At 40.6% G+C, this 21,204-nt stretch overlaps 1 protein-coding gene across 4 annotated transcripts in view; it reads left to right on the forward strand.

The window, feature by feature from the left end:
• Nucleotides 1-240: 240 nt before the first annotated feature.
• zgc:158766 (uncharacterized protein LOC100009641 homolog) overlaps nucleotides 241-21,204 on the forward strand; it is a 180,843-nt gene continuing 159,879 nt past the window's right edge. For all 4 annotated transcript variants that reach the window (XM_048616664.1, XM_048616684.1, XM_048616677.1 and 1 more), the window contains exon 1: nucleotides 241-513. In XM_048616664.1, coding sequence (XP_048472621.1) covers nucleotides 457-513 — 57 coding nt within the window. In that variant the 5' untranslated portion in view covers nucleotides 241-456. The remainder of the gene's footprint in view (nucleotides 514-21,204) is intronic.

Genomic DNA, 21,204 nt, shown 5'->3' on the forward strand with positions numbered 1-21,204 from the left:
AAATAGTTGTTAGTCATCTTTTTAAAATGTAACAGAATCCAAATCACCCTGCAAGCATGGATGAAAGAAGCTGCAATCCCTTTTGTGTGGCAGGGATGAGCTTTGGCTTCCTGCGGTGCAAGGTTGCATTGAGTGTTTGAAAAGTTCGAGTGTTAGGAGGGGAAGTTGCATCAGTATACATAATGAGAGAAGCCAGGAGTGCCGGAGCTGGTTCATCCAACTCCCTGTCTTGCAGTTTCCTCCCAACACAGTTGAACTCCAGACCTTGAGAATTATTTGCTGTTCTTTTTCCTAAGGGGGTGTTTATGTTCTTAGAGATGGAAAGCTTAACAGAAAGGGGAACAACTGGAGAAATGACAGGGGATGTACACCACTGGAAATGAGAAGGATACTGGAACAGAACAATGCATTGGATTTTATGTTGTTTTGTGGTAATAGGTGCTGAACCAGTTTAACATGACTCACAGATCACAAGCGCCAAAGAGCAGAACTGATAATCATTTGAGCATAAAGGTATGTGGAATAATAATATGATAAAGGGAGTAAAAGTAAACTCGACAGTAAAACTGCAAGTCTCGGGTGTTCTGAACAATAGAAGATAAAATGGGTTAAGTTGTTAATTTTCTTTTGTGTGTTGTTTATTCTGTGGGAAAAAAGGCACAGAGCTGCTATATAATGTTGGGTCAGCCTTTATCAAAATGAACAATGACAAATACATTATTTTAGATAATGTTGTTAACCACGTCTCCTCCTTGCTTATTTAAGTGTCACTCAGCTCAGAATCGTACCTCCTGGTTCATTAGTGTAAACTAAACCTCCAGTACAGCCTCGTGAGTAGAATGGCTAATGAGAAGTGTTAACTTGTTGAGTTGCTGAAGTTGTTTCAGAATAATGTCACATTTTATTGTCTGCTTGAATTTTGTTTTTAGATGGAATACCTTTCAGTGACTTTGGTAGATGTTCTTATTGATATTTGCCTGGCTGTGCAATTGAGACATGCAATAAGATAAGGGTTAAAGGGAGCTGTGAGGTTGCGAGCATTCAGAAAGTATAGGAGAGGGCTGTTTGTGCTTTGTTGAACGGTGAGATGTATATCCCCAGTGAATTTCCGACCGGTGAACTGAATTGACAATTTCCAGAATAACTGCGACTAACTCCTCCCAGGTTCATCCACTTGAGTTAACTTAAAGTAAGCCAAGGCCAAAGTTCAGCCATCAGGAAGAGAGTCATGCAGCAGCAAAAATATGTTTAGTCGTACTTGCCATAAAGGGGGAGTTGATTGAAGGATCAGAAGAAAATACAATTGGTTCTTTATGGATTATTGACTTACCAGGTTGCTTTATTGACTTTACGTATTTAATGCTATCACTGCAGAATGTGAACTCTGTTGTTGGCAGCTACTGAAACTGTGTTTCACATGTGACTCTGAGAGACTGCTCATCCCCTCTTTTTTTTCCTAAACCAACAACAACTTACAATGACATAGCGCCTTCAGTGCTGCAGAATATCCCATGGAACTTCACAGAACTATTATCAGATAATAGTTGACACCGAGCTTATGTAAAAGAAATATTAGGATACGAGGTGGTAAGGGCTTAATGAGTGTCTTAATGGTGGGGCAAAGAAAACAATGTGGCACTGTGATCTTGCAGGGTTATAGGGGTGGAGGTTGCAGAGATAGGAAAACGTGAGGCTATGAAGGAAATGAAATAAAGGGGTGAGAATTTTAACATGGAAGCGTTGACTCCCAGTTGAGCCGTGTAGATTAGCAAGCACAGGGTCTTGAATGAATAGAGGTGGCATAAATTGGTACATGGGTAACAGAGATTTGCTTAAACTCAAGCTTGTGGAAGGTGTTTTCTGGCCGGGAGGCCTTTGGAATAGGCACCTGTATAGCACAATGCACCCTCCATCAAAGAGGTAAGTTTTCATGGATGCACAAAGTTTATCTTCATGATAAAGGAACCACATATTGATATGCAAGGATATGATGTTGACACGGGGATTTTTAAAAAATCATTCACAGTATTGTCCACGTCACTGGTGAGCATTTATTGCCCTTCCCTAATTGCCCAGAGGGCAGTTAAGAGTCGACCACATTATTGTGGGTCAGGAGTCACACGTAGGCCAGACCAGGTAAGATTGGCAGTTTCTGTCCCTAAAGGACCCTTAGTGATCCAGATGGGCTTTTCCGACAATCAACATTGGATTCATAGTCATCATTAGACTCTTAATTCCGGACTTTTATTGAATTCAAATATTACTATATGCCACGTCGGAATTTGAACCCCAGTCCCCAGAACATACCTGGGTCTCTAGATTAACAGTCTGGTAATAATACCTCTAGGCCATCACCTTCCCCTATGCTTGTTCACATAAGTACTGGGGAAGACCATTCATCCCTTTGAGATTGTTATGTAGATAAAGGAAGAGATAACATGGCCCCTTGAGTCTACATTGGTACAGGAGGAAGACATTGATTCCCTTTTGCCTCTACCGTAGGTACAAAAGGAGGCTTATTCAGCCCCTTGAATCTATTAATTAGGAACGGTAAAGTCAATAGAGAGAGACAGCTAGCGGTGGCTTAACCTGAGGATCACCACACCTCAGGCGAGGGGAGAGGTTGAGAAGGAGAATCCTTCATGGTAACCTCACTCTGTGCAGGAATTGAACCAACACTGTGGGTGTCTGTGTACATCACAAGCCAGCTGTCCAGCCAACTGAGCTAGGGTCACCCAACTGTTTAAGCCTGCTCTACCATTATATTTAATTCATGGCTGGTCTGAGCATTAATAATGTTTCACCACATTCTTAATGCCAACTGGAAATGGGCATTATTTGCTAGCATTGTCAGTGCTGGAGCATGTTTCTTCTCCTTTTCTTATGACATGTTTTCAAACAAGAGACTGTAATTTTGCAGCCTTATTGGGGATTGTCCTTGCATTGAATTGGTGATTGTCTTGAACCTACACAATACTCCCATATGTTTACTGGCAGTGCTAGCCAGCTCATTTACTTTACCTGTTGCAAATGACCTATACATGCATACAAACATCGTCGTGGTAGACCTTTTATTTTTCTGGCCACTGGGAGCTAATTGGACAATATCTGTGATAGTGTGTGTTGCTATTCCCTCAGGGAGTTCGGGTTGCTGTGCCAACATGCACTTTTTACATGCATGTCACAGCGTGTACCTATGGATGGTGATGGATGCTCCAACATCCCATCACACAGCTAACTGGAATCTCTGCCTGCCAATTCCATGTTTGGCTGGCACCTTGCCTGGTTGTCAGATCTGGTGTGGGACTCCAACCCGGAGCTTCTGGCTCAGTGGTAGGGACACCGTCAACTATTGCCACAAGAGCACAGTGGCTCAGTTGTTAGCACTACCGCCTTACAGCACCATGGATCCAGATTTGATTCCACCTTTGGGTGACTCTCAGTGTGGAGTTTGCACATTCTCCCCATGTCTGCGTGGGTTTCCTTCGGATGCTCCGGTTTCTTCCCACAGTCCAAAGATGTGCAGTTTAGGTGGATTGTCCGTAGCCTCCAGGGATGTGCAGGCTAGGGTGGATTAACCATGGGAAATGCAGGGTTTATGGGTTATGTCTGGGTGGGATGCTCTTCAGAGGGTTGATGTGGACTCGATTGGCTGGATGTCCTGTTTTCACACTGTTGGGATTCTATGAAGGCCTACATGTCAGGATCTGTACAGGAGAGCAATGCATTATCCACTGGGCTGCAAAATGCCCTTTAAGTTTACGTGTTAATGCTGAGCACAAGGTATAGCATCTCTTAACACATTTCTTTATTGATGTTAGCCCCGCAGCTATGGCAAATTCTGGATGAAGCAATAACTGATCCCTGGTGAAATGCAGCTCTTGTTACCAACACCGAGGGCTCCAATAAATCCTGAAGGTCTTGTGATCTTGTGTGGATGTTCAGACACTGCAAACTCTCCAAGATTTGCATGCTCAGACATCAACTTACACATTTCTCAGAATTGCTTTTCGTACTGTGTTTACTGTGTAGAATCCAGTGTATTCTGACAAGCTCCAATTCATCTGAAAAGTGGTAGCACACTTGATTTAATTTAAATGATTGCTTTGAAGCCTTTCTTTCCTCCTGTTCAGATTCATCAACATAGCAATGCTGCTTTGGTGTTCTGCTTTCTGCAGATCCATGGGTTGAGTTACACTCAGGTTACCATTTGATAAAGGATGTGTTGACACTGACTCTTGCTTAGTTTGCATTGAAGCAAATTATGTCCATCAGAAGAGATTTCTGGCTTCACATTGCTAAGTTATTCTGTCATTGGGATCAGAGAGCTGTACTAAGCAATGGAAATGTGGGAAGCAATTTCTTGGTGACTGAACTAAACAAACAGCAATGTAAAACTGTTTTTAGAAACTACTGATAGTAACCAGGGTGCCATTGAACAGAGAAATTAAGAGGAATGATTTTTAACATGGAGCCCAGATTACTGGTGTTTCAGGCTACAATTCAAATTAGCCAAACTAATGTATAAAACTGATGTGTGGTTAAGTTTGATTCACCTGTCTGTGAGAAGGTTTTATGAAAAATAGAAATAACATACTTGACCAAATAGCAAATCAGGAGAAGAAGACCTCCAGCAACTATGGAATTTGTAAAATACACAACATTGCAAAGATTAGAAGGCTTTAGTAGGACCCATAACAAAGTAATTACTGTTCCCATCAGTTTTGCAATGGGCCACACACAGAGCAGAAGATAGTCCATGTTTGAATGTGTGAATATCATATGTTTTCTCACATTTTGAAGCCTTGAATTATCACTTCCTGGGCTTTTCATCCTCAATGCATTGAGTTACTAAGTTTTGCTGCTTACTGTAAGATTAATGATACACAGTCAACCTTGAGGGTGCTTGCTCTTGCCTGAGACAACAGGTGACTGACTGTCAGAGGAAATTCTTTCAGGAACCTTGTGTGGCCACTTGCCTGTCTGAATTAATTTACCGGCGGACCTTTAAATAGGAGGAAACAGAATTCTTGTCTCAATACAGGCAGGAGATATTTCAAATATGGAAAAAGGGGGTTTTGGTCCATTGTAAGATCCCAGTTGAAACTTTCAAGGAAAAACAGGTGCAGTAGGCACACATGAACCAGATGCAATTCTGAGAGCACTGAAGCACCTCAAAGGCAACTCCACCAATCTTTTATGACAGTCACTTATTGAAAGAGAATATGAACAATTTAATGACTGAGATGTATAGTGTCCAAACTAGCAGACTGTAGTCTGAACATCTTCCCACAATACTGTTATAAATGCCATTCCAGGAAATAGAGACAACGATAAAGAAGGATAGATGGTTTATTTAAAATTAGAATGGTGTGTGGCTCGGAGGTAAAGTTGTTGCCATTTACCAATGGGTCATGGCCTCACAGATAGTAAGTTGACATATTGTCAGTGCAGCCTTGGCAAATTGCTGTAGTTCATCCAGTGGATAGCTGACAGTAAACCCTCATAGTGCTGGTGTGGGAGGAACTGGAAGTCAAAAGGAGGTGGGTAGGCTGCTAATCCAGCTGAGTCAGTGATATGAAGCATCTAGAGTGTATTTAGAGCTGCCTTCCTCTGGCTAAGTGAAGAATTTCCCACTGTAAAGGTGGTGAAGAGTCTTTCATATGTCAGGAGTTGATGTTTTTCTGCAATCAACACTCCTGATATTTGAACCAGCATGCCTGATTGGACCTTAACTTCCTTAAGAATGAGTCTCACTAATTCCAAGAGGACAGGTCATCCAGAAACAAACATTTGCTGAAAATACAGCTCCACCAACAAAACATGGTTGACCAACCAGACAAGCGGAAACCAGTGGAAGATTTAATTGAGCCCCTTAGACTCATGGTAGAACTGAAAAAGAATCTACTGAGTTTGCATATGATGGCATAAAAGAAATGTTTCAAAGGATTGAGAAGAAATCATGATCAGCCCTACCAAATGACGAGAGCAAAAGGATTACCAATACTGTGCTGTCATTCATAATGCTGTTTTGAAAGGCCACCAGATCAAGTGTTCAACGAGTTGCCTTGAGTTGCTTTGAGCACCAACAGCATTTGGGACTTACCAGTGTATGACAGAATGCTATCATCCTGTAACCTTCTTTGTTGTTTAATCCTCCATTGATACTCTCTGGTGACATATTGTCCACTGTTCATCAGTTTGAAACATATCAAAGACAAAACAATCACCTCAAACAATCCTTGCCCAGTACTACACACTGATACACGTGGCAAATACCACTAGATGCCAGGAGTTATCATCTGGGAAAATGGCTCAAATCTGGGACAAACTTTATTTCCAGAGGGGGCGGAGGGGAAACCAGTATATTCCCCCACCAACTCACACCCTTTGCCCACAAAATCCAGCTTCTTGGGGATCATCCATCATACAAAGAGTACCTTCCCTTCATTCCTGTCTCTTCAATAAGTGTATAAAACAAGTGACTTTTTCACTTTCTGTCTGTCACTGCCGAGTGTTTTGCGGTAGTGGAGGTGGATTGGGGGCCTTTAGAGGATGATGATTGCCCACTTAAGCCTTTCAATAGGCTTAAGGGCAGATGGGCTTGCTGGTGTCTTACCCGCTCCCATTACTATAGGGAATGAGTAGCCAGTGGGCTGGTCTTCCATCATTTTTTCTGTGCACCCATGCAAATAAAAATGGCTGGTGGGATAGCTGTAAAATGTAGTTGCAAGTCATTTTCTTTATCCAGTTGTTGGCTGTCAGGGAAGCTTCTCTTTCTGCATCACATAGTATGACTTTTATTTATTTTTAATCAATTTGTTCAGGCATATCACTAGATTACTACTCAAGAGACCCACATAATATTCTGGGGACCACTGTTTGAATGTCTGCCATGGCAGATGGAGGAATTTGAGTTCAGTGTCAAAACAAAAACAACTGGAATTAAGAGTCTAATGATGACAATGAAACCAGGAAATGTCAGGAAAAACCCATCTAGTTCATCAGGGAAAGGAATCTATCATCCTTACCTGGTCTGGCCTACATGTGACTCCAGACCCTCAGCAAGGTGTTTGACTCTCAACTACTGTCTGGGCAATTAGGAATGGACAATAAATGTCACATTTGTCTGTGACGCCCACATCCCATGAATGAATAAAACAAAATTATGACATATCTCCAGAGAGATTGCGTTCTAAGCACAGACCTTCTGCTCCCAAGATAGCGACACTACCACTGCACAAAAAGCCCCTTGCAAAAGTTAGCAGTAAACCTAGGCTGTGTACAATTCTGCTGGCCATGAGATTGGCTTAATACGAGTACCTGCAAAAGAGCCTGTCATCAAGTCCCAGCTTGTTTAATATTGCACAGTCTCAGTTGAACATGGTTAGTGGAATATGACCTCTCACAGTCGGATGTTGTTGTTCTCTTTTGCCTTTTTGAGAAGGATCCTGTAAATTCAGCTATTGATACCAGACTGTCTCTTGAAAGAAGACTGTCATTAACTGTCAGAATTCAATCTGGAAACAAACCATTTCAGTCTTGCCTGTAGGATATTTGGGTCCTCAGCCAAAGATAAGAACAAGGCATCACCCAGTGAAGTTTTCCAGTGGGCTTTGAATTACTTAAGCGCGTTGATAGGTTGCTTGTTTACTGTTAAAGCTGTACAGCACGTAATAACTTTGGATTTGATGTGAGCCATGGGTGTGATCTAAGAGCAGCCAGTTCACTTTCCTGTGTACAACAACTACTTGCATTTACCTTTGAGTGTAGTTAAACATCCCAAGGTACTCTCCAGGGGTACTATAAGACAACATTTGGCACTGAGCTACATAGGAGATATTAGGAGAGATGATTAAAATCTTGCTCAAGGAGGTCCTAATGAGTGTCTTAATGGAACAGTGGAAATCAGGTATGTGCAAGAGGCCAGAATTGAAGCCTCAGAAGCTTGTAGTTTTTGGTCTGTCAACACACTGCTTTCAAACTTCTCCCTGAAAAAGATATTACTTTCTCGAGACTCTATTGGTGCAAAATCTGCCTCACATTCCCCAGCACTGTGGAACTGCTCCCTGTACATATTTCAGAGAGAGCAGCCCTGCTCATTGCAGTTGGTGCAAGTCACTCTTTCAGCTGTTATTCATTTGTCCAGTGACCGGGGAAAGACCAGGTTTCAGCGGTCGGCACAGGAACACTGAAGGGCCCAAGTCATCTCTGGCTAAGAAATAGTCAAGTGCCCTCTGAAATCACCTCCCTAGGGGAATTGTAAGAGACAGCAATTTCATCACATTTGCTGCAGTGCGTCTCTGCCAAGGTAGGGAAGATGGGCACTCAGTGTTTTCAAACACTGATGGCTCTGCACATTTGTAAATTTACCAAAAGTCATTGTTGTTGTACCTCTGTCAAATATTCTGCATTGTCCCTGTTAACAGTAATTATAGTGCAGCAATAAAAGACCTGTGTATCAGATTACCTGACCTTACCAAAACTGCTGTTAATAGAACTTGTTAAGACCCATATTGTAAAACAGGAAAGAAGGAATAACATTTAGGTTGCATTTTGTAGGGACTCAGAATGTCACAAATATAATCAATGGAGAAGTGTTTAAAGGCATAGTCCCAGTTTAATGTTGGAAAACTGGCAACTAATTTGCACTTAGCAAATTTCCATAAACAGCAACAAAAAATGACTGGATAAGCTGTTTTAATGATGTTGTTTGAGAGATAAATATTGGTCAGGAAAGCGGAGAAAGCTTCCCTGCTCCTTGAATATGATAGTGCGTGTTTTTTTACATTCAGCTGAGAGGTAGGCAGGGTTAATAGCTCATTTGAAAGATAACACCTTTTGACAGTGCAACATTTGTCCAGCAGTATTGCACTAGACTATCAGCCTAGATTTTGCGCTCAAATATATAGGGCAAGTCTCAACTGTGTGACCTCTGACTCTGAGGTGAGAGTGTTACTCTTCGGCCATGGCTAATCAGAAACAGGCTGAACTGCCCTTAAGTAAATGTACTTATGTGTTCAATAATGTTTGCAGACCTCGTTCAGAGGTGGGTTGTTTTGAAAGGCCATCAACATAAAATCTTGACCCTACATTCCTCTGCTCTCAAATGCCACCTATCTCCTGTCGTTCCCAGCATTTTGCTGTTTCTCTTTCGGATTTCTAGCTTAACATCGTATTCGGATAGAACATGCAGTGATAATCCCTCTAAAGCATGAGCTTGTAGAAAAATTGTTGCATTTATCAGCTAATAGTCAAACATTTTTTTCACAGTACTTTTCACAGTGAGCTGGAAGCAGGATTTTACCATGGGGATTGAAACGCTGGTATTGAAATGAAGTGGGCTCCCAACATTGCATTTGTCAGTAGTGCAGCTGGCAATTTTATTGGAGGTGACCTCTGGGTTCACCATCCAATTAAGAACAGTAGGCAGGTTTCTGATGCTGCTTGCCAAATCTGAATGCCAAAAACCAGAGGCCTTTGCCAGTCCCACCAAGAGTGGTGGGCACTGCTCAATCAGCTGAGGGACTGAGAGGTGTTCTATGGCCATGCCAGCTCCTTACCCAGTGGGAGCTCCTGTTCATGAAGAGGTTTGCTGCTGCCAACCTCCTCAAGTGCAGGGAACTTAGAGTATGCTTTGTCTAATGTGCCAGAGGAACACCACTTCCTGGTCTAACCGGAAGAGTCTCTTGTCATTAACAATATATAGCTTTTGAATATTAGCAACCATTTATGGTTTACATTAATATGATAGATCTTGTTACTGAAGCTCTTCTCAGTATTAACCCTTTAACATCCTTTCAGGCCCATAAATGACAAGAGGGTGTAAAGAAAAATAAAAAAAACGGAAAGTTATTCAGGCATTAATTAGGCAGATCCATCTGACTCGTCCACTTAGACCATAGGGCTGGCCTTCATTGCCTTCGGCCTCTTTTGAGTGGGGCTCCTCTAGTTCCAATAGCTCCCTGGATGGACAGTCCTTAAACGTTAAAGTTGGCTGCCCAACTTTGTTCAACTTACAGCCACACTCTATCCAGTTGTTCCCAGCAGTAGAATGGCAATGGGAGCCATCCCAATGTGCCTCTCTGCCATTTTCCCAGTGCCCTCCACTTCCCAATCTGCCATCCTGGCATTGGGAAAATCCGACCTGGAGGAGTCTCATTGTGAAACAATGGCTCAACAAATCAGGCATTCTGTAAATAGAATCGACAGATTGAAAAACCAGGAAAGCCAGCAGCTAAAGGAGCAGCATTTAACTTCTATGAAGTTGACATTGAACAAATCAGTGAAACTAGAATGATCATAAGCATTGCATGAAGCTGAGCAGCAATTTTGTGGTGAACTGTGACTGTCTCATGCACTCTCTTCACCTGAGAAATAAGACCATAAGACAAAGAAGCAGAAATTAGGCCATTCAGCCCATTGAGTCTGCTCCACCATTCAATCATGGCTGATAAGTTTCTCAACCCCATTCTCCGGCTTTCTCCCCGTAACCCATGATCCCCTTGACAATCAAGACCCTATCTATCTCAGTCTTAAATGTACTCAGTGACCTGGCCTCCACAGCCTTCTGTGGCAGTGAATTCCATAGATTCACCACTCTCTGTCTGAAGAAGCTTCTCCTTATCTCCGTTCTAAAAGGTCTTCCCTTTACTCTAAGGGTGTGACCTTGGGTCCTAGTCTCTCCTACAAATGCAAAGATCTTCCTAATGTCCACTCTGTCCAAATCTGTAAATTTAGTGTGATCTTGAAACTACACATTCATGGGATTGCTGTCCTCTTTAAGTCTAAATGAAGAGAAAATTCCACACTGACAGGAATTCTATAAATCACACATTTAAAACATTTAAAACTGAAAAATAGTTTAAAATACCTACATAATGTAAAAACCTAATCATTTTGAAGAATAAGACTATGCTATTTTAAACTTTTTGGTGATACAATAGCCACCCAAATTAAAGTCAAACATTGAGGTCTTGTGGTGCAGATATAGTGATCCTATCTCTGAGCCAGGAGGCCTTGGTTCAAGATCCGCCAGCTCTAAAGGTGTGTAATAATATCTTTGAACAAGTTGATTGGGAAATATCTGCAGTGGTAATATAGCTACCACTTAGCCAGACAATCTGGGATCAAGTCCCAGCTACTCTGGAGATGTGTCATATCAGAACAGGTTGATTAAAATATAAGTGGTTTGTGAATCTCACAATAGTTCTTTCTTTCATTCTTGGGAAGAAAACAAAAAAAAACACTGCTGGAGAAACTCAGCAGATCTAGCAGCCTCTACAGAGAGAGAAACAGAGTTAACTTTTTCTCCTTCCATACATCCTGCCAGACCTACTAAGGTTCTCTAGCATTTTCTGTTTTTATTTCCAACAACCGTATTCAACTTTTATTCGGTCTTTCATTGTTGTTCAAAGTCTACCAGAGTAGTTTGTCCTCTCTTTGCAAGGAGCCTAAGTGAGTTCTTGAGGTCAAATTCTGCACGGTTCAATATAGTTTGCACCTACTGTCATCTTTCTTGTGTGGTAGGAACTGAAAAGTGCCATATTCTGTCAGATGTTGCAACTTGTGAGTGTAAGAAAAGTCAGTGCTGCTATCCATTACAGGTGAACTCCAAGATCCAAATGTAAGCAGATCACCAGTTTTAATCACTCCACTGTCGGTGGCTGTATCTATTTGCCCATAGGCAGGGCATAGAGGTAAACTGAAATGCAAATAAGGCAAGGACGAAATAACACTTTCACGCAGTGAGTAGTTCAGGTATGGGATGTACTGCCTGGAAATGTGGTGGATGCTGGTTCAATTGAACCATTTGTTATGGAACAGACCATACCTGCTGAAAATATTTTAAGAAGATAGCCTAGACCTCAACTTTTTCTTATTTTTAAAGGCAAATGTAAGGCGTTGTGTTCCAGATGAAATTTGATTGGTCAGATTACCAGACTTGAAGCAAAACACACTTTATTCTTACCCTATAGTTAAAATACAAGCAAAAGAAAGAAGAATTGAAATAACAACTCTATTGGAAAACTTAACAGAATAATAGATTATTTAACTACTAAACAGCAACTGTTCCAACATTGTAACATCACATAAACAAACCCTTGGCAAAAACAAATTTAGCGAAATAGATTCTCTCACATGCAATTCTAGCAGCAGAAAGGGAACCCAAGCTTTTAGCTATAACAGAGTAATGACAGTTTCCACATCCAGCTTAAATACCCCAGCAATTACTGAAAGCTAAATTAAAATCCTGGTTTGGTGGGTGCTTGACCCCACCCATTCACACTGCTTCTATTGTCCCAACTTTTAAAAAATGGCCAAGGCCTCACAAGCTTTTACTTTGTTGGCTTGGAACAAACCGCTTGGGACCTCTGACCTCTCTCAATTTTAGAATAAAACAGGACAAAATACATCTCTTAAAGCCATAGTATTGTCACACATTCGAATGATCATTGGAAGATAATTTGGATGGAAATGATGAGCAGGGTTACAGGAAAAAGGCAAGAGATTGGCACTAGGGAATAAAAGCGGTGCAGGCACTGATGGGCTGGATGGGTTCCCCCTGTGCCTGAACAGTTCTGTGATAGACCCAAAGCTCTAGAACAATCCTCCTTATTTCACTTTCTTCCTTTGAGGCACTCCTTAAAACCTGTTTCATTGACCAAGCTCTTTGTGATTTGACTGATAACCTCTCGTGTGGCTCATTTTCGTATTTGCAGTAAGATGGGCATTACATGCTTATGAGTGAATAGTACAGGCTTTATTGAGCACAGTTATTTATAAGGAGTGGACATCTTTCTGGAACCCTATAGTCTCAGTGTCCAGATCTGCGTGACTTGACATCACAATAAGCATGGCTCCTTTGCACATGCTCTACAGCAATTTATAGCAAAGGGGTAATTAACCCTTTATTCCACAATGTTTTGTTTTTTAATGCTCCTGTGAAGTGCCTTGGAAAATTTCATCAAATTCAAGTAGCTATATAAATATAACTTGTTATTGTATGCAGTGCTTTGGGATATCTGAGGTCATGAATAATACTGGACAAATGTAAGTTCCTTATGTCATTTATGCTGAATTTTATTGATTTTGAATCTTTTTCCCCCGAAAGACAGTTGTAAATGGGTGTAGTTCGATATGCACTAAAGATTTTGTATGTTCTCTGTTCGATGAATGAGCTGGTCATCGACATTCTGCACCCTCGTAGAATCATCTGAGAAGGTTCTGTTCGTCCAACTCTAGTCTCCACCACTTCTTTTGACCTATGGTTAGGTCTTCAGCCCACGTGGCCCTGCTTTCTGGGATTCCTCCTCACGCACAACATTGAATAAAATTAAATTCTTGAAGCTTTACGGATTATGACTGATGAAGATGTAGCTCAATGTACACGTATGCTGAGGGTGCCTGCTGCCACTTTAATTAGTTGTGATACTTTGAGGTAGATTGAGAGATTGCTTGCCTCGGCATGTGCTTTTCTGCTCTTGCTTGCACTTCGCTTAAATACCTTCAATGTTACACGGTTCGCTCAGCGAGAGTTCCCTTGTGCTGATAGAGATGTGGGAGAGCTGCATGGTCGGGTAATTGATAGCCGCTTTTGTTTCATGGTGTCTGTTACCATTTGCTCAGGCTGATGATAGTTCTTTTGAGAAACTGTATTCTTTGTGCAATGCAGGTAACAGAAAATAATTCGAGCGTGGTGTATACACAGGGCACCCAAATCTTGCACCAGAGTCACAAGCTGCTAAAATGCTTAGCTAACAATGCAGTACTAATATGGGATTAACAGCAGCATTTTGTGCACAGGTTTCATATTGACCTTCAATTCAATACCTAATGTCAACACCCCTTCCACTATTATGGCAGACAACAGTGTTACTTCCTTGACAAAGACCATTCATTGTGGCTAACATCTCCCTGCTGAACGGAATAACTAATATGAAGTAAAGATATAAACAGGGACTGATTGGATAGCTCTTTCAAAGAGCTGGAACAGGCACAATGGGCCAAATGGTCTCTTTCGCTGATGTGTGAGTGTATGACTCATGCTGGAATTTGACTGCATGCAGACTGTGGGAATCAGGTCAGGCTCAGTTATGATGCTGTATATCATTGAATGAAACCTATGAAGCAAGACCATTTAAGGGAGGTATTGGGACTGCTGTGCAAGTCTGCATCAGCACAAATCAGCACCTTCATGAGAGGAGATATGAAGGGAGAAAAATAAATGATAGAATATAGATCACTATTTCTCCTTCTTTCTACACAACACCCTGGGAACTTTGTTGAAGTTTTCCAAAGCTGTTTCTGGGACAGGTTGTGAATGTGCAGAAATTGTGTTGTAATGTGAGCTGAATGCTTAGTTAGACAGCTGCAGTTTGAATGAAGTCAAGGAACAGTATGATAGGGCCAGCTTTACTTGTACCCATCCTTCTATTTTAGTTTGCACTCACTGTATGGCGCAGATTTCCTGCTTGGATTGCACCAGTGGCTCAGTGAGTCCCCTAACACACTGATATTATAATTGTCATCTTTGTGTTCAACTCCATCTGTGCCTTTGCCTTCCTGTTTCTCTACTCTCATGGAATCCTCCAAGATGGCTGTCTTCTTCCAACTCTGGTCATGACAACTTCTCTTGACTTATCATAGCAGTTGGGTCTAGGCCCTGCTTTCTGGAATTTGTCCTCAAATCGTTCTCTGTTTTCTATCCCATTTCTCTCCTCTTTTAGGTTGCTCCTAAATGTTAACCCTGTTGATCGAGAGTTAGAGCACCTGGCCTAATACCTAATTGAAAATTTTGTGTACATTTGGTTTGAAAACATGCAAGTGAAGCACCTTGGGGCACTTTACTGTTTTTAAAAGGTGTTTTATAAGTACAAATTGTTGCTTTTGTAAATGTTGCAATTGAAAAATCAAGGCCTATGTGTCAAATATTTGTTACAGATACAATAAGTGTTGTTACCTTTGCTCAGATTTAAAATTCCATTCTGATTTTAAGATTTAGATGCATATGGACCATGGATTGAATTCACTATTTCTTCCCATTGGCTGTGGATGTTGGAAGATGTAGAGCCATAAAGTGTTTATGCTTTCTGCCACATCATAGACCAAATTAACAAAGAAAGAGACAATTGTATTTATGTAACCCTTTTCATGTCCTTGAGATTTTCCAAAGCACTTTGGAGCCAAGTAAATATATTAGAATGGAAATCACCATTTTAATGTAGGGGGATGACATTCAATTTAAGCCCACAGCTGTGATAAAGAACATTTTTATTTAGAGCTCAGTAAATCATTCATCTGGGAACTGCATTGGTCGAAACAAATGTCTGGATGCCTCAGTTCTCCAGCCATACTCATTATGAAAGCTTGGCTGAGCTCTAACACTTAAATGCACTAACTCAGCAATGCTTCAGTATTGACAACTTAGTAGAGTGTTTACTTTGCTTGATTGCATGTTTATGTCCTTATAATACGTATTTTTTATGGGAACTGTTTTGTCAACGTTTTTGTGTTTATCTGGATAAGAGTCAGTGGAATGCAGTGCTAAAACTTCTGTTAATTGTATTTTAATTGCCCTGTCTGTTGACACTTTTATAGGGTTATGGAAGAATAGTTTATTTTTAAAGACGATTTCAGAATAGAAGCTTTATTCAGCATTTCTGCACTTGCCATTGTTATGAAGTGGCTCAGTGCAGGTTCATAGTTCCTTGAAGGCAGAGTTGTAGGTAGACAGCATAGTGAAGCAGGTGTTTGGTATGCTTGCTTTTATTGGTCAGTGCATTGAGTATAAGAATTGGGAGGTCCTGTTACGGCTGCACAGGACATTGGTTAGGCTATGTTTGGAATTCTGTGTGCAATTCTGGTCACCCTGCTATAGGAAGGATGTTGTTAAACTTGAAAGGGTTCAGAAAAGATTTACAAGGATGTTGCCAGGATTGGAGGGTTTAAGCTATAGGGAGAGGCTGAATAGGCTGGGGCTATTTTCTGCAGCATCGAAGGCTGAGGGGTGACCTTATAGAGGTTTATAAAATCATGAGGGCCATGATTTTCCCTGGGGTAGGGGAGTCAAAAACTAGAGGGTATAGCTTTAACGTAAGAGGGAAAAGATTTGAAGGGACTTAATGGGCAACTATTTCACACAGAGGGTGGTGCATATATGGAATGAGTTCCCAGAGGAAGTATTGGAGGCTGGTACAATTACAACATTTAAAAGGCATCTGGATGGGTACATGAATAGGAAGGGTTTAGAGGGATAAGGGCCAAATGCTGGCAAATGGGACTAGATTAATTTAGGACATCTGGTCAACATGGATGACTTGGGCTGAAGGGTCTGTTTTCCTACAGTACATCTCTGTGACTCTGTGGTTCAGTTCTGGTATTGTTCATACCAGCTATATTAGCATGGAGGTGGCATGGCAGAATGGAAAATGTATTGAGGGTATGGGCAAGACTTTCTTAGATACCTCTCAATAGGTTTTTGAATCCAGATATAGTTAGGAGTCCTGGATCATATCTGTACAATGCCTACCCTATGCCACAGGTTACAGCTCGCTGCCTGCACCCATAGTCAGTGCCAGGATAAAGGATGCTTGTCCCAGAATTGCCAACACATCAGAAGTCTGGGACCAGCTTTTTGAGCTATTTCAGACCAATCTAAAGGGCCAGTATTTATTTTCCAGGCTTTTTTTCTAGCTGAGGCATTCATTGCAATTAGAGGAATTCTGACATAGCATCTTCCATTGTTGCTGTGGTGAACTGTGCTTCCCATAATTTTAACAGATCAAATAAATTCAGTGGCTTTAATCGCTTAGTAAGTTGAGATTAACTTTTTTCTTGTTAATGTTTAAACATTTTACAGTCGGCCAAAGTACATTAATCAGAGGATGAAACATTCCAAAGGACCTGTAACAATAGTGCACATTCAGTAAAAGATGCCAGAGCTCAGGCTGGCACATGTGGTTCTGAGAACCATCTGATTTCACAGGTGCGCTATGTCCTATTTATGCTGTAGTATTTCAACTCATAAATCATTGCCACCACTTTGGAAATGAAATATTTCGGGGCTGAGATAGGGCAGAGTCTTAACATGTGCTTCACCAACTGGAAATGTTTTTAGAGTGGATGTGTCCTGGTCTGTTCTAATCTTTTACGGTGAGGGTAATGTGAAAAATAGTTCACAACGGTATCCTTTGCAATTTAAATCAGCAAAGGGAGTCAGATCAGTGATAAAAGAGCCTGAGAGGAGATAAGGAGAAGTGTTTCTGTACAATATGTTATTCTGATTAGGATTGCACTGCCTGAAAGGATGGTGGAATCAGATTCAATAGTAACTTGTAAGTTGAAACTGGATATAGACTTGAACATGAAATACTTGCAGAGCTAAGGGGAATGAGCATGGATAGCTCTTGTAAAAAGCTGGTGCAAGTGCAATGGGTCTTCAGAGTTATTTTTGAGTTCTTTGTAAGCCTCCAGGCTGTGTGTTCACTGATTATCAGTTATAATTTTTTAAGAGTGCACACAGGTGAACTGGCCACAGGGGAAGAAATTGAGAACCAAACTCAATTCAGAATTCTAACTGGGCTGTTTGAAGTCAAGTGGTTACGATTTGAAGCCTAAGATTGAGTCAAGTCATTCTCCCGTTATGCTTTACAAAATAGCAGGTGAATTGTTTACATACAGTTTGGGAACAGTGCAGCTTTGTTTTGAATTGCATTTTAGTTTTGTTGGAGAGTTATGCAGCTTAAAAAAAAATTTCAAAAGGGTGGCATTCTGTGGCAATTCATTTAATCTCTTGACATGCTGGAGCCAAGTATGGAATGTATGACCAAGAGATGGCACTCATTTGAATTAATGCCAATCTAATTTGTATTTAATGACATTGGTTAAGGGATACATGTTGACCAGGACTCTGGGAAGAGCTTCCTTGCTGATACCCTGATCTGTGCTCAATCTGTAGCGTGGAGCTTCAGGTCATAACCTTGTGACTCAAAGAGAATGCTACATAATGAGCCAAACCCATCAATGTTCTGTCGTACTCATTTTTCCTTATCATTAGAAATCAGTTCTTTTAAGATTAGTTTTGCTGACTTCATGATTGATAGCAAAGAGTTTATGGACTTGGCCTGTCAGCCACTGGAAAATTACATGAATAGAACTGGCACTGTGATACCATCTGCCCCAATGTGACATCGCGCTAACTTCAGAATAAGTAATGTATGACATGATGGCAGGAGTTCAAAGCAAAGGTCATGAACCTGAAACGTCAACTCTGTTTCTGTCTTCACAGGGGCTGCCAGAGCTGCTGAATAGTTGCAGCAGTTCCTGTTTATATTTTAGACTACCAGTGTCTGTGATATTTTGCCTTTGTGTACTTGATGTCTGCCCAGCTCAAAAGAGGCATATTCATCTGAATTATCCACTCCTGCTAAAGAATGGTCTGGCAAATGTGTCCACAGATGATTATCCAGTGTATCATATTTCGTAGCGTATTTATCATGCTGTCAGTATAGATGTTACAAAAGAAATTATAGTTCCGAGTGTCTCTGTGCAGTGTTTCATTGCAAAATATGAAACTGAGAGAGGAATATTTAAGAAACATCAATTGGTAACCATGCAGGTATCAGCCTCTTTTAAGTAGGTTATTAGAACAGTCTCATTGTGTTCTGGTTCCCCACAATGTGTTTTGTGCAATAGCCCTATTATATAAAATAGGAATTATTCCAAAAGATTGGACTACACAGTGATCAAGGTTATGAAAATAGATGATATGGCTTAAATTCCCATAAAATTCCCTTGCTTTGGTGCAGTGCAGCACTTTGCCTCTTTGTGATGACACAAATGGGATACCATCCTACATAATATTATCTATACAGTTAGACATGTTAAATGCGAAATGACATACTGTGTAATAGTCATTGGGCCATGTACTGACAAATCATTAGTGTAAATAAAAATTAGATCTGTTGTAGTCTCCAACCAGAAGACGTATTAGTAAGTGTCAGTGATAGGTTGTTTGTAATAGTTTTGCTAAGAGTTGTTGCAGATTTTGTTACTTTAAACATACAACGTTCCCTTTTTGTTTTGTGACTATCGATCTGATTGATTTTATGAATGATATGATGAAATGTTGCAACAGCAACACAAAATCCACCAACCTTATTTTCAGGTTCAGTTGATGCCATACTCTAAAACCTCAAGGACGGGCTGTGTACAGATCCAGCGATTCTCTCCTGTACTATTACCATGGAAGGTTTATTGCATAAAATCATGAATGATGCGTGATAAAACTAAAACGACAGCAAACCTATCTCCAAGAGATCAATATCAAATTTATCGTCAGTCAGAGGCTCTGATCACTATCCAAACAACTTCATTCCATTAAAAAAAACAAGACCTCCAAAACTAATTAACAAAAGTCAGAAACAAGAGAAAATTACAGACAGTAAGATATCTAGGAACATGATTTCTTCACTGTTAAAAGCAAATGCTGAAAGATTATACTTCCAAAGACCTCTGGTGTATGACTGGCAGCAATATAAAAGGAACGTGCAGAAATTTCCACCATTGGGTGATTGGCATCCCATCCACCACCTTCAACATTCACTCTCTTCACCACCTATGCACAATGGCAACAGTGTGTACTGTCTACGAGATGCAGTGCAGTAACACACCAAGGCACAGCACCTTCTAAATCCACAAACTCTACCACCTAGAAGGGCAAGGGGAGCAGATGCAAGGGAACACCACCACCTGCAAGTTCCCTTCCAAGCCACTCATCATCCTGACTTGGAAATATACCACTGTTTCTTTAGTGTCTCTGGGTCAAACTCCCCTCTTCACAGTACTGTGGATGTATCCATACCCAAGAACTGTAGTGGTTCAAGAAGGCAGCTTACCATCACCACCTTCTCCAGGGCAACTAAGTACGGGCAATTAAAAGATCCAATTCACGTCGCATAACCAAATTTAAAACAAAATTAAAAATTTCCCCCCTGCCCTTCAGAACTTAGCTGGGAGTGAAGATTAGTATAATAAGGTGCCAATGCACTTGAAGGGTGTAAGTCCGTCATCATCTTGATATTACTAGTGACTAAACCTCAAAAAATATTTCATTTGGTGTAAAGCTCTTTGGAATAAACTGAAGACATGAAAAATGCTACATAAAGTGCAACTTTTTTTTTGATTAATCTCAGTTCCTGTACCTGAAAGGGTTTGCTTGGTAGTCTTTCATCTACAGGGGTTCCAATAGAAAACACTGGGGCATCAATCACTAAATGCTCCCTCTGACTGTGTACAAATAGTAGCACTCTAAATTTAAATTTTATCGGAATCCAGAGCCATCTCCATAAATTGAGATTTTGGAATCCCAGATGAAATATCAGAGAATGAATATGCCTCACTATCTAGCCACAATAACTCTGCAAAGAGCTGTAGGCAGGATCCACAAGGTTAAGAAGTGTACAAAGGTTTTGAAGACTTTAGGTGAATTCCTTTTAGTATATTCCTTTCAGTATAATATTTGTGCATTAATTTACACAGAATTATATCAATATAGAACATAGAATCTACAGAATCAACCCATTGACCCTTTGACAGCTCCGACATATCCTACTCATCTGTTCTTTCCTGATAGCTGTGTATTTTTTCTTGTCAGGTAGTTACCTAATTCCCTATTAAAAGTTACTACTGAATATTCTTTCACTGTCTTTTAGTGCCCTACAGATAATTACAGTTTGCAACATCGAAAATAATTTTTTTTGCTTCCACTTCGTTTATCAAGTACCTTACATTTGCCACCATCTGCCACTGAAAACAGTTTCTCCGTATTTATTTTCAAACACATCTCCCTTACACTGAGTACTTTGTGATAAGGAAAGGGATGTCTGCGGCCAATTAGCATATTGGGACCACCTTTTTAGGTTCTCATAAAATCATGATTCCTGTCCACTTGCTATGACTCATTAGCAGGAACATTTGTGATTAACCTCATTTTCTGCAGAAGCAGTAATACAGTGATCTTGATTGCTGTTGTAGGTATCTTGTTAATCTTTGTTTTAATGATTAAAGAGATGTAGGTATTTGACCAAACTAGAAGTAACAGACATTTAGTGAACTGCCAAGTTGACCAAGTTTTAAAGGGGATCTGTAAAACTTTACACTACATCAAGAGGCCATTTGACTATCATGCCTGTCTTAGCTTCC

Source organism: Rhincodon typus, chromosome 2 (genome assembly GCF_021869965.1).
Source record: "Rhincodon typus isolate 14 chromosome 2, sRhiTyp1.1, whole genome shotgun sequence".
Taxonomy (NCBI): domain Eukaryota; kingdom Metazoa; phylum Chordata; class Chondrichthyes; order Orectolobiformes; family Rhincodontidae; genus Rhincodon; species Rhincodon typus.